Here is a 14,587-nt window from a genome sequence, read left to right on the forward strand (position 1 = left end):
ATTTATTCGTCCTAGTGTCTCACCGTGGGGTGCACCGGTGTTACTAGTGAAGAAGAAAGAAGGTTCAATGAGGTTGTGTGTGGATTACAGACAACTGAACAAGGTTACTATCAAGAATCGGTATCCCTTGCCGAGGATTGATGATTTGATGGATCAACTGGTTGGAGCGTGTGTGTTCAGCAAAATTGACTTGAGGTCGGGATATCATCAGATTCGGGTGAAGACGGACGATATTCAGAAAACGGCATTTAGAACGAGGTATGGTCATTACGAATATACAGTGATGCCATTTGGAGTAACCAATGCGCCGGGGGTTTTCATGGAGTATATGAATAGGATCTTCCATCCTTATCTGGATCAGTTCGTAGTAGTATTTATTGATGATATTTTAATATATTCTAAGAATGAAGAAGAGCATGCGGATCATCTTAGAGTGGTATTGGAACTATTGAAGGAAAAGAAACTTTATGCAAAACTGTCAAAGTGTGAGTTCTGGTTAAATGAAGTGAGCTTTCTTGGGCATGTAATTTCCAAGGATGGTATTGCCGTTGACCCAACGAAAGTAGAAGCAGTGTCTCAGTGGGAAGCTCCGAAGTCAGTTTCCGAAATCCGTAGTTTCCTTGGTCTTGCGGGTTACTATAGAAAGTTCATTGAAGGTTTTTCAAAGTTAGCGTTGCCGTTAACTAAGTTGACTAGGAAGGGTCAAGCTTTCGTCTGGGATTCGAAATGTGAAGAAGGATTCCAAGAGTTGAAGAAGAGGTTGACTAGTGCGCCGATCTTGATTTTGTCGAATCCGGCGGAATCTTTTGTTGTTTATTGTGATGTTTCGTTGTCGGGATTAGGAGGTGTACTAATGCAAAATCAACAGGTAGTCGCTTATGCGTCGAGACAACTCAAAGTGCATGAGAGAAACTATCCGACTCATGACTTAGAGTTGGCAGCAGTGGTATTTGTGTTGAAATTGTGGAGGCATTACCTATATGGTTCAAGGTTTGAAGTATTCAGTGATCACAAGAGTTTGAAGTATCTCTTTGACCAAAAAGAGTTGAATATGAGACAAAGAAGATGGTTAGAATTTCTCAAGGATTATGATTTTGAACTGAATTATCATCCGGGTAAAGCAAATGTTGTTGCCGATGCATTGAGTAGGAAGTCCCTGCATATGTCTATGCTTATGGTGAGAGAATTGGATTTAATTGAGCAATTCCGAGATTTGAGTTTAGTATGTGAAGACACTCCTACCAGTGTTAAATTGGGTATGCTGAAGCTGACTAGTGGTATTCTTGAGGAAATCCGAGAGGGTCAGAAGACTGATGTAGAGTTAGTTGATAAGTTGACTCTGATTAACCAAGATAAAGGAGGTGAATTCAGAATCGATGAGAATGGTATAATGAGGTTTGGTAATCGTGTTTGTGTTCCTGACATTGCCGAATTGAGGAAGAGTATTCTTGAAGAAGGACATCGTAGCGGATTGAGTATTCATCCTGGTGCTACCAAGATGTATCATGACCTAAAGAAGCTGTTTTGGTGGCCTGGAATGAAAAAGGAAATAGCTGAATTTGTATATGCTTGTTTGACTTGCCAGAAGTCGAAGATTGAGCATCAGAAACCATATGGAGCTATGCAACCGTTATTTATTCCGGAATGGAAGTGGGATAGTATATCGATGGATTTTGTTTCAGGTTTGCCGAGGACGGTAAGAATTGTGAAGCTATTTGGGTTATTGTGGACAGGTTGACAAAGTCTGCTCACTTTATACCAATGAGAATGGATTACCCAATGGAGAAGCTGGCTCAATTGTATATTGAAAGGATAGTGAGTTTACATGGTATTCCTTCGAGTATCGTGTCAGATAGAGATCCAAGGTTTACATCCAGATTCTGGGAAGGTTTGCAGAAGGCTTTGGGTACTAAGCTGAGATTGAGTTCTGCTTATCATCCACAGACGGATGGACAGACAGAATGAACTATTCAATCACTAGAAGATTTGTTGCGTGCTTGTGTGTTGGAAAAGGGCGGTGCTTGGGATAGTTATCTACCCTTGATCGAATTTACTTACAATAATAGTTTTCACTCGAGTATTGGTATGGCTCCGTTTGAAGCTTTGTATGGTCGGAGGTGTATAACGCCTTTATGTTGGTACGAATCTGGCGAAGGTGCTGTGATTGGGCCGGAAATTGTTCAGGAGACAACAGAAAGGATTAAGATGATTCAGGAGAAGATGAAGACTTCTCAGAGTCGTCAGAAGAGTTATCATGATAAAAGAAGAAGGACACTTGAATTTCAAGAAGGAGATCATGTGTTCTTGAGGGTGACTCCTACAACTGGTGTTGGTAGAGCACTGAAGTCAAGGAAGTTGACTCCGCGTTTTATTGGTCCGTTTCAAATTACGGAGAGGGTCGGAGAAGTGGCGTATCGCATTGCGTTGCCACCGACACTTGCGAATCTGCATGATGTATTCCATGTATCGCAGTTGAGGAAATACATTGCTGATCCATCTCATGTGATCCAAGTCGATGATGTACAGGTAAAGGATAATCTGACAGTTGAAACTTTGCCTATGAGGATTGAAGATCGGAAGGTGAAACAATTGCGTGGCAAGGAGATAGCATTAGTCAGAGTAGCTTGGGGAGGACCAGCCGGTGGAAATGTTACGTGGGAATTGGAGAGCCAGATGAAGGACTCCTACCCGGAACTCTTTGCCTAAGGTATGTTTTCGAGGACGAAAACTTTTCTAGTGGGGGAGAGTTGTAACACCCCATAAAATTCTTTATTTAATTTAATTAATTTTTGGATTAAATATTAGAATTATTTGAGTTAACTGAGAAAAATGGGAATAATGAGACTGATGGGCCAGTGTCGCTTTTAGTAAAGAGGGGGGGGGGGGGGGGTGTATTGGTAGGCCCTATTACTAATTAAAATAGTTTTATTTTATTTTCCACAAAATAGAGGAATTGTGGGAAAGAGGAATAGAACTAAGGAGAAGAGAAGAGTCTGAACGTGAAAAGAGAAGAGGAGCGGAGAAGTGCGACACGAGGAAGAGCAAAGAATCAACCTTCAGGTAAGGGGGGACTCTTCCGTTTATCTTCTATTATGGGATTATAGGTAGTATGATAGAATTTGATCGTGTTATTCGTATCAATTGGGTTGTGCTTAGGTTATAGAAGTGTTAGGTTTTGGGAGGATTGATGCATAATGATTATATTGATCATGTATTGGGGATAATTGGATGGTTGAATGTATTATAAATGTGTAACTTTTAAACCGTAAACCGGATTTTGGTGCCGTTTCGAGTACAGTGAAGCTAATCAAATAATTTATATAATCAAATGGTGTTTTGAGTTGTGGCTTGAATTATTTTTAAAACCTTCGATCTTATTTGTTGTGGTGGGATATGCTTATAGGTACACTAATGAATGTCTTACCTGTATGATGTTGTGGTTATAACTGGTGTTTATTATACATGTATTGTTGGTATGAAATATGTGTTTTATTGATGATTATGACATTGATCGATTTATGTGGGTGATGAGCATGTTATGGTTGATGCATGCATTCATAATCATTATGTGGCTGGTCCTTGACGATGGTGGATCAGTGGTAGCTAATTCCCATTGTGTGGAATTAGTGAGTGGGTGTTACCGTAACCTTGACGATGGTGGGTCGGTGAGTTGGGTTATCCCAGATTTTGGTACCATATGCATGTAGTTGCATGGCATTAGGCTGTTTTGCTATTATAACATGAATGGAAGATTGTCCAATGTTATAATATGTGTTAATTTGGTTGTTTGCTTATTGATTGTATGGTTTGAATCTGATCATAACTGTGATTAGGTGAATGGCATGTGAAATGATATTTTATTATCTATATCTTATAACATTAGTTAAATGTGAATGAGACTCACCCTTACTGTTGTTATTTTTCAGATTGAGGAGTAGCTCTCGTACTTGGTGAGGATTAGCTCGTCAAGTAGTTCGTTAGAGTCAGTTGGGTCCGTGTCATGCTCTGGTCGTGTAACACTGGGGGCGTCGTTTAGAGTTACTTGTTAAACTCTTTCTATTTGGGTGGATTCCTATGTTGGTGTTTTAAGTTTGTGACTTGGCTGTTTGTTATTCGGATGTTAAAGATAATTCCGCTGTGTTAAACATGATGATCTGAATAAATTTGGTTGACGTTCTCTTTTATGGCATGACATGAGTATTATTGTTTAATTATTTGGAAGTTGTAATGCCCTTTTCATGTTTACTCTGATTATTGTTTATTATTTATGCGGGGTATTAGAAGGGTGTTACAGTCCATACTACTTTCACCAACGGGATATCTTTACCTCTAAGGGACTTTATCTCACGATCTGTGATCCGAATTGGCATCGTCTCTACTGTAAGGTTCTCTCTCACTTGCACATCATCCATATGAATCACGTGAGACGGATCTGGAACATACTTCCGAAGCTGTGACACATGAAACACATCGTGCAGATTCGACAGGTTAGGCGGTAACGCCACCCTATAAGCGACAGTACTAACTCTCTCTGAAATCTGATAAGGACCGATAAATCGTGGAGTCAACTTCTTTGACTTCAGGGCACGACCAACACCAGTCATAGGCGTGACTCTTAGAAACACATGGTCACCTGATTCAAATTCTAATTCCTTTCTTCGCTTATCATGATAGCTCTTCTGTCTACTCTGTGAAGCCTTCATCTTTTCCCGAATCATCTTTACCTTCTCTGTGGTTTCTCGTACAATTTCCGGTCCAAGTACTACACCTTCGCCAGATTCGTGCCAACATAGCGGAGTTCTACACCTCCGACCATACAACGCTTCAAAAGGTGCCATCCCGATACTAGAATGATGGCTGTTATTATAAGTAAACTCGATCAATGGAAGATAAGTGCTCCACGAGCCTCCTTGTTCGAGAACACATGCTCTCAACAAATCCTCTAGAGACTGAATAGTCCTTTCAGTTTGACCATCCGTCTGAGGATGATACGCCGAACTTAACCTCAACTTAGAACCCAAACTTTCTTGCAAGCTCTTCCAAAAATCTGAAGTGAATCTCGGATCTCTATCCGACACAATGCACAAGGGAATACCATGCAACTTCACAATCACTCGGACATAGATCTCAGCTAACTTTGCCACCGGATACGTGATGTTAATAGGTATGAAATGGGCTGATTTGGTAAGCCTATCAACAATCACCCATATCGAATCGTGTCCACTCGCAGTATTAGGCAACCCCGTTACGAAATCCATCGAAATGCTATCCCACTTCCATTCTGGAATTTCTAACGGTTGCATCAATCCTGCAGGCTTTTGGTGTTCAATCTTCGATTTTTGACAAGTTAAACAAGCATATACAAATCGTGCCACGTCTTCTTTCATTCTCGGCCACCAAAATATCTTCTTCAAGTCTTGATACATTTTAGTAGCTCCTGGATGAATACTCAAGTTACTTCGATGACCTTCTTCTAAAATCATCCTTTTCATATCATTGTCATCAGGGATACATATTCGATCCTGCAATCTCAACACTCCTTGCGCATCCACCCTAAAATCACTCTTCTCGGATTTGCCACAACCCACTATCATGTCTACCATTTTCACATCCAATTTCTGAGCCTCTTTGATACTGTTCAGAAAGTCATTATCAATTTTAAGCATTCCCAACTTAACACTCTGTGGTGTCACTTCACAAATCAAGCTCATATCTCGGAATTGTTCGATCAGTTCTAGTCCTTTAACCATCATAGCGGACATGTGCAAGGTCTTTCGGCTTAAGGCATCAGCCACAACATTCGCCTTACCGGGGTGATAATTCAACCGAAATCATAATCTTTCAGCAGTTCTAACCATCTTCGCTGTCTCATGTTCAGCTCCTTCTGGTCAAACAGGTATTTCAAACTCTTATGGTCACTATAGACTTCAAATCTAGAACCATAGAGATGATGCCTCCAAATGTTTAGTACGAAAACAACAGCAGGGAGTTCCAAATCATGTGTAGGGTAGTTCTTTTCATGAATTCTCAATTGTCTCGACGCATAAGCAATTACCTTACCATTCTGCATAAGTACACCACCTAAACCCATCAAAGAAGCATCGCAATAAACTACAAAAGGTTCTCCTGGGTTTGGTAACGTCAAAACCGGAGCTGTCGTCAATCTCTTCTTCAATTCCACAAAACTTTCTTTGCATTGTGCATCCCATATGAACACTTTACCCTTACACGTCAACTTAGTTAACGGAAGTGCCAACTTAGAAAATCCTTCAATAAACCGTCTATAGTAACCGGCTAAGCCCAAGAAACTTCTAATCTCGGTAGCTGACTTTGGAGTCTCCCATTGTAACACAGCATCTACCTTAGATGGGTCTACAGCAATGCCACTACCAGATATGACATGTCCCAGAAAACTGACTTCTTTCAACCAAAATTCACACTTGGACAACTTCGCATACAACTTCCTTTCTTTCAACACTTGCAATACCGTCCTCAAATGATCTGAATGCTCTGGCTCTGATTTAGAATATATCAAGATGTCGTCTATGAACACCACGACGAACTGATCTAAATATTCATGGAAGATACGGTTCATATATTCCATAAATACTCCTGGCGCGTTCGTAACACCAAATGGCATCACTAAATATTCATAATGTCCATATCTTGTTCTGAATGCTGTCTTCTGTACATCTTCATCTTTAACCTTAATCTGATGGTAACCCGACCTCAGATCGATCTTGCTAAAAACACTCGCACCCACCAATTGGTCCATCAAATCATCTATTCTCGGTAGCGGGTATTTATTCTTAATGGTTACTTTATTCAGCTGTCTATAATCTACGCAAAGTCTCATGCTTCCGTCCTTTTTCTTCACTAACAGCACTGGGGCTCCCCACGGCGATACACTTGGTCTGACAAACTTCTTCTCCAGTAAGTCTTCTAATTGCTTCTTTAATTCTGTCAACTCAGATGCGGACATCCTGTACGGTGCCATAGAAACAGGTCTGGTACCAGGTACAAGATCAATCGTAAACTCAATTCCTCTTTCTGGCGGCACATCGGGAATCTCATCGGGAAAAACTTCAGGGAATTCACATACTACCGGTAGCTCACCGATGATGTTCTGATTCTCGATTGACAATGTTGCCATCAACGAGAACATCTCTACCTCTTCCTTCAGCAATTGTCGTACCTGCTTAGATGACACTAAACCAGCCCCTTCTTCTTCGGCAGTTGAAAATCTCACAGTCTTGTTATAACAATTGATATGAGCATAGTTATATTCTAACCAGTTCATTCCCAAAATTACGTCCAGCCCGGCTAACGGTAAACATACTAAATCAACAGCAAAGTCCCTGTCGAAGATCGACAACGGACACTTCAAACAAACAAGAGATGTAGTCACAGATCCTTTAGCTGGAACCTCAACCACCATCTCGCCATTCATCGAAGATAGCACAAGACCCAAATTTTCAACACATTCAGCAGCAATAAAACAATGAGTAGCACCAGTATCGATAATAGTAATTAAAGGCATACTATTGATGAAGCAAGTACCTCTAATGAGTCTGTCCTCAGTGGTTGTCTGAGTACCAGCCAATGCGAACACCTTACCACCAGCTTGTGCCTTCTTTGGTTTCTGACATTGACTTCCAATGTGTCCTTCTTCACCGCAATTAAAACAAACCACTTCTTTATGTCTACATTCAGACATCATATGACCAGTCTTGCCACAACGGAAACACTTCCTAACGTCATCAGTGCAGTAAGTACTCTTGTGACCAGCCTTGCCACATTTAAAACACACAATCGGGGCGGGAGCACCTCCCCCACTTGTTCTCTGGCCCGGAGCAGCTCTCTGTTTGCCCTTGCCAGCTGGAGTGTCATAAGGCTTGCCACGTTGCTGACTCTGCTTACCTCTTCTATCACTGACAATCTTATAGTGAGCAGCATTATCTTCCTCAAAGATTTTGCAGCTGTCTACCAAGTTAGGGAAAACGCGGATCTGCTGATACCCTATAGCCTTCTTGATCTTCAGAGCGTAACCCATTTTCAAACTTAACGCATTTTGAAAACTCTGCACCCTCTCCATCATAGTATGGATAAAATTTGGCCAATTCAGTGAACTTTGCAGCATAGTCAGTCACTGACATGTTCCCTTGTTTCAGTTCGTGGAACTCGATTTCCTTCTTGCCACGGACGCTCTCAGGATAATACTTCCTCAGGAATTCTCTTCGGAATACGTCCCAAGTGATCTCTTCACCTGCAGCTTCTAGTCTAGGACGTGTTGCTAGCCACCAGTTGTCAGCTTCGACTGCTAGCATATGCGTCCCATAGCAAACTTTTTGAGCCTGAGTACAATCCATTACACGAAAGATCCTCTCGATCTCTTTCAACCACTCTAGGGCTCCATCAGGGTCGTGCTTGCCTTTGAAGACCGGCGGGTTCTCCCTCTGGAAAGTAGCCAAACTGCGAGACCCAGCATTCTCACCAGCATTAGGTTGATGTACCAGAGCTTGAGCCATAGCCTCCAAAGCAGCAGCAATCGCAGCATCGTTTCTTCCAGCCATTTCAACTAAACACTGCAACAGAAACATAGTTTAGATAACGAGATTAACAATACTCGATTTGTTAGCGACTCAACTACTTGGTCGGACGGACCGAACTGCTCTGATACCAATTGTAACACCCCACTTTCCCATATCGAAAATAAACGAATTATAAATACATAGATAATCAGAGTAATACGAGTAGGATGTCACATCTTCTAAACAATTCACAGTAACATCACTTTATTTAATATTCATTAAAATAGAATATCCTATACCGCAGCGGAATTCAAAAAACAGCTTATTAATTCTCATGGCACCACAGCCCCAACAAATAAATCATATCCACTAAACAGGTGGTCCAACAATAATGTCAAAATCAAGATACGTAACAATTTAACATTTAACTGAAAGGAAAACAAAACACAGCGTATCCCAACATCCCCGTGTTACGTATCAGAGCGACTCCTAAGACTCGATCAAGTAACACTCGAGAAAATCCAAGCACTACTCTGGTACCTGGTTATCTGTACTCCCGAAGAAGCACAGACACAACAACAGAAAAGGGGTGAGAATTACATTCAATAAATATACGGTGAAATATCACATGGTTAAGGAGTAGTATCTACACCACACACAAACACAATCATAAACAGATTCTCACACCATCAATCACACAACAACATCATTACATGACATTTACAAACAGTCAGATGAATGAAAATGTAACTATCGACTCTACATGCATGTGGTACCAACAGAGCATAAGCCCTCAACAGATGCCATTATATTAGAGGAAATAACAAGGCATAAGCCTTCAACAATGCCAATACAGGCCAACAACAGAGCATAAGCCCTCAACGACATATGTATGCAATATGGACATCCAATCAACACAATTCAACAACACAAGGCTTCAGCCTTCAACTCGTTGCCATTTAGGCTATCAACCAGCTCAACAACATGCAACTATAATTTTATTATTTTGTAGTTACATTCACAACAGTCAACACAAACTTATCACAATATTTTATGTCCAAAGCATAACTCTTACAGTCTCTCTATGTTTACCTAAGTCCTACAGTTTAAGTAACTCAGAAAGGTATTTATTTCACTCAAGGATCAGGAGAAAATCACAAAAATGGAAAATTCTGCACACTAGCGTAACCATACGCGTACAGCTAAGCCATACGCGTATACCCCCTTGCCCATACGCGTATCATACGCGTTTTGCCAGAATCAGATTTGCACAAAAAACTCCTCCATACGCGTATCACATTCTCATACGCGTATGACCTCTCTCTCATACGCGTACCATACGCATTCCACCAGTAGGTTGTACTATGTTGGGACAGGGCTGCGTATCATACGCGTATAGCCCCCTGGGTGTGTCCCTCATACGCGTATGGCCTCAACCCATACGCGTATCATACGCAAACTGACAGGAAAATTGTCTTTCCAAGTCTGCATTCGCACCAGTCCATTCTCACTCGTTTTCATCACTTCCCGTCTGCGATTTCAGGTCTAAAACATCATAATTTCACCTATTAACTCACACCTTTCATCTAGATTCATTAACCTATTATGCTACATCAATTTTAACATGATAACAACCCAATTCCTACTCATCAAATTGGATAATTTTACACTCAGATTCAGTTCTTTTTATGAACACAACAACAACTCAACCAACACCCAAAACCACACCAAAATTCATCAATCCAGAACAGAATTTCGTCCACAATCATACAATACTCATTAATCATGAAGGACAACATACAATTCAAATCAATTCACACATCAAAGAAGGAATCAACATGTCAATTATGAAACCTAAAGAGGGAAAGGAACCCTCACTACCCTCTCATGTTGTAATCACCATTTAGAGAACCCATTCTGCCCCCTTACCTTAGAATTGAGCTTTGATCCTTCAACAATGGTGGAGTTCTTCTACCTCTTGCCCTAGCCTTTTTCTCTGTTTTCACGTTCCTCTAAATTTTGCCAAAAGAAACTATTCCTTCTAATTTTTATTTATTTTTATTAATCTCTCATTAATCCTTAATTTGCTAATGGGCTTACTACACACCCTCCCAATTACTAATCACTACTTGGCCCAAATAACTAATTAATTATTAAACTAATATAATAAAAATTAAATATCAGTTTAAGACACCAAATACACCCAACAATTACGGAATAAATAAATATCGAAAATTGGGGCGTTACAGTTACTCTAGGAGGAGGAACCGTATTTTGAACACGTTCCATAATGGGTTCACCCTTTCGATAAGGGGGTTGATTACTTTTTCGCCTAGGTTGTGGTACTCCTAAGAAATCCGCCATTCGCCCTATTTGTGACGATATTTTTTGATATGTTTCCACATTGTCTTGGTTAGTCCTTGTAATGTTTGCTACTAATGGATTGAAAATCGACCCCAATTCTCTAGCGAGGACTCTTAACATATCATGGTAACTTGCATCCATCTCCTGTCGAAATGCTGCTTGACTATTTGTGGTTAAGGGAGGTATTTGGGCATAGAAACCAGTGTTTTGTGCGCTTCGACCTATCGAACCGACATTAGGCGAAAACGCTATTGGGTTAGTTGTAGTGTATGTAGGACATGTTCCTCGTAATCCTGCCATGTATGAATATGGCATTCCATATGGGTTGTTGGGTCTCCAACCTTCGAAAGTGGTTGATGGTCCTGGGGTAAATAATTGACTTGCGGCGTTTGTCGAGAAAAGTGGTATCTCGTTTACGCCTGTGAGTGGAGGCACGGTAGTCGAACATGAGACTGGAACAATCCCTGTTGTCCCTGAAATATTCTCGGGTATAGCCTGGGAACTACTTATGGGTCCAGACCCTGTCGAAACCGGTATATCCTGCGCCTCTTGAGTAGAAGTCGAAACGTGCGTGGAATTTGCCGCTACTGTTCCTGACCCCTGTGGGGGATCTTGATCTCCCCCTCCACTGGCCGCATTGACCATTTTCTTGTTGTACCTTCGTTTAGGAATCAGTTGTGCACTGTTGGTTAATTTACCGTTCCTAAGGTTCATACAAGGTCTTGATATTTTCTAGATAAAACAAAACAATCAATTAATAACAATCTGTTTGACACTGTCCCACTGGGCGTGCCAATTTGTTTACGGTGATTTCCGGTAAACAACCGCTAGTCCTCCAAACTATAAAATATACTTTGGTTACTTGCAGGATCGACTAGATTGATCCTAGGAAAAAGTCAAACAATTGCCTCTCGATATGATTTGATTCATGTTTGTTTGTTCTGACTTCAAGAAAACTTGTTCGTGATGTGATCGAATGAATATTTACTTAAAAACAACACTTGTTACATATGTTAATATGTCTTTTGACAAAAGAAACGTAAACAAAAGCATGTAAATTGCAGGAATGTAAAGTGCAGAAATACAACGTGCAAGAATGTAAAATGCAGAAATGTAAAGTGCTTCGAAATGAAAGTTAAACAAAGAAAATAAAAGGAATTGAAAAGATACTTGAATAAAGAAAGATACAAATGTGTTTAAAATGGTGTTGGTGTCATACGTACATTTCTCAGCGAACCCGTTCTCTAAACACTTGATACTTGAGTGATTTATGAGTGATTTGTACAAAATGAACACACAGAATCCTAACATTAAGACCCTTATTTATACTAATTTCGACCCTAACGGTCCTACACTAATCTGATGCCACGTTGCCCACAAGAATCCCTGGGGCGCCATCTGTCCTTGTGCAGTTACACAAACTACCTAGAAATTCAAATCCTCCCGCCTGAATCCTCTTTCGACACGAAACACGTTCAGCCTCAGTACCTTACGTATTTCGCAAAACGTTTAAGTCTTTAAAGATAATTCACTTTGAATTAGCTCCAATTCTAACCATCCTTACTCCAACTCAAACAATAATTCTCGAAACATGGCCATCAGTAGCCATTTTTAATCTCAAAAATGGTCATCAGTAACCATCTTCCTTCGAATTCTAACTCTTCAAAGAATATCCTTTCTAAACGAAATCTTCAGCCAACACATTCATCGACTCTTCGGGGTTTAAACAATAGACAAACTCTCTTTCTGAAGAAGGACTGCCACTTGCCAACTCTGCTGAGGAATCCGAACTATCTTCCTGGAGAAGGTCTCCATTCATCGACTCAGCCACTTGTTGGGGAATCCTTGGAGGTGAATAAACTATCCTCTGGAGGAAGACTGCCATTTGTCAATTTCGTGGGGAAATCCAAAAGTGAACAAACTATCTCTTGAAGAATTTTGCCATCTGTCGATCTGCAGGAGAATCTCAGTTGGGGAATCCCAAAAGTGAACAAACTATTTTTTTGAAAAAGATCGTCATTTGTTGACTTTGCTCGGGAGTAACAACGGAAGTGAACAAACTATCTCTATGAGGGAGATTACCAATTGCTGAATTGCTGGGGATTTCCAAAAGTAAACAAACTATCTTCCTGAGGAACACTACCATTTGTTAACCTTCTTGAGGAAATTCCGGCGGATGAACTGTCTTTACGAGGAAGACTGCCCTCTCATGGCTCGCAGGGGGAACTCGAGTTGAGGTCCAAGTGACTCGGGCAATAATAGGATCAAAGCTTTAACTAGACAATGCTGACTATGCAACCATATGATATGATGCGTGAAACATGTATGAAGGTTATGATAATCATAAAATGTAAAGTGAATGTGAATAGAATTGTCGCGGATGTGAAATACTGTAATACGACTTGAGTTTTTGTTGATCATAAGACGTCTTCTTCTTGAAAAGTGTAGTTTGCACTCCGTTGGGGATACCGGGTCATCGGTGGTCCGCTGTTTGAAGTGAGTGAAATGATATGAAGTGAAGACCCGTCATCGGGAGATGTTCGCAAAGCGACCTCACGGGAAAATTTATTCTCGGAGTCTCGACCGTTCTCGGAGCAACTGTTGAAGGATAGAAAAACACTTAGAAAGGGGGGGGGGGGGTTTGAATAAGTGTGACTTTAAAAAATCTTAAGATAAAAACAATGAACACAATATTTTTATCCTGGTTCGTTGTTAACGAAACTACTCCAGTCCACCCCCTTAGAGTGATTTACCTCACCTGAGGATTTAATCCACTAATCACACAAGATTACAATGGTTTTCCACTTAGATACCCTCTAAGTCTTCTAGAGTATTCTGATCACAACCTGATCACTCTAGGAACACAATGCTTAGATACCCTCTAAGACTTTCTAGAGAATCCAATCACAACTTGATCTCCTCTAGTTCTTTACAAATGAATGTAAACAAATTCTTACAAGAGTTATACAATGCTTCTTAAAAGCTATAATCACAACTGTGATATTTCTCTTAAAGTTTAAGCTTAATCTCACTAAGATATTACAACAGTAATGAAGTGAGGTTGAAGATGAAGTTTGAGAGCTTTTGAATTTGACAGCGTTTCTGTATGTTTGCGCAAAATGTTGTATATAGCTTCTCATCAGAACTTCTATATATAGGCGTTTGAGAAGATTACCGTTGGGAGCATTTAATGCGTTGCGTGATCCGTACAACATTGCATTTAATGTTTCACTCTTTTGTCAACTACCTCGAGCCTTGCTTTTCCCGCTATTACTGACTTTACCGTTAATAGCTTCTAACGTTCCTTTTGTCAGTCAGCATAGCCTGCTATCTTGTACTTACTTCTGATCTGATCTTTGTAGATACAACATTTGAATATATCAGAGTCATAGCAGCTTGGTGCAGAGCATCTTCTTGTCTTCTGACCTTGAAGTGCTTCTAGCGTGATACCATGAGAACTTCAGTGCTTCTGCTTCTGATCTCAAGTTCTTCTGATGCTTTAATAGACCATGTTCTGATTCTGCTTGACCATCTTCTGATGTCTTGCCAGACCATGTTCTGATGTTGCATGCTGAACCTTTTGAGTCAGTGCTTCTTGCGCTGATTTTGTGCATACTCTTTATATGTTTCCTGAAATGAAAATTGCATAGGATTAGAGTACCACATTATCTTATACAAAATTCATATACATT

General features: G+C 40.4%; 1 protein-coding gene across 1 annotated transcript; it reads right to left on the reverse strand.

Annotated features, from left to right (window-relative positions):
* Positions 1-4,277: 4,277 nt before the first annotated feature.
* On the reverse strand, positions 4,278-8,573 carry LOC131648646 (uncharacterized). Its single transcript, XM_058918385.1, has 4 exons — positions 8,050-8,573; positions 6,488-7,979; positions 4,725-4,979; positions 4,278-4,577 (listed from the first exon to the last, which is right to left on the reverse strand). Exons 1-4 carry the CDS (start codon positions 8,571-8,573, stop codon positions 4,278-4,280), a joined length of 2,571 nt encoding a protein of 856 aa, XP_058774368.1.
* Between the last annotated feature and the right edge of the window lie 6,014 nt (positions 8,574-14,587).

This window comes from Vicia villosa, linkage group LG2, assembly GCF_029867415.1.
Source record: "Vicia villosa cultivar HV-30 ecotype Madison, WI linkage group LG2, Vvil1.0, whole genome shotgun sequence".
In the NCBI taxonomy this organism is placed as follows: domain Eukaryota; kingdom Viridiplantae; phylum Streptophyta; class Magnoliopsida; order Fabales; family Fabaceae; genus Vicia; species Vicia villosa.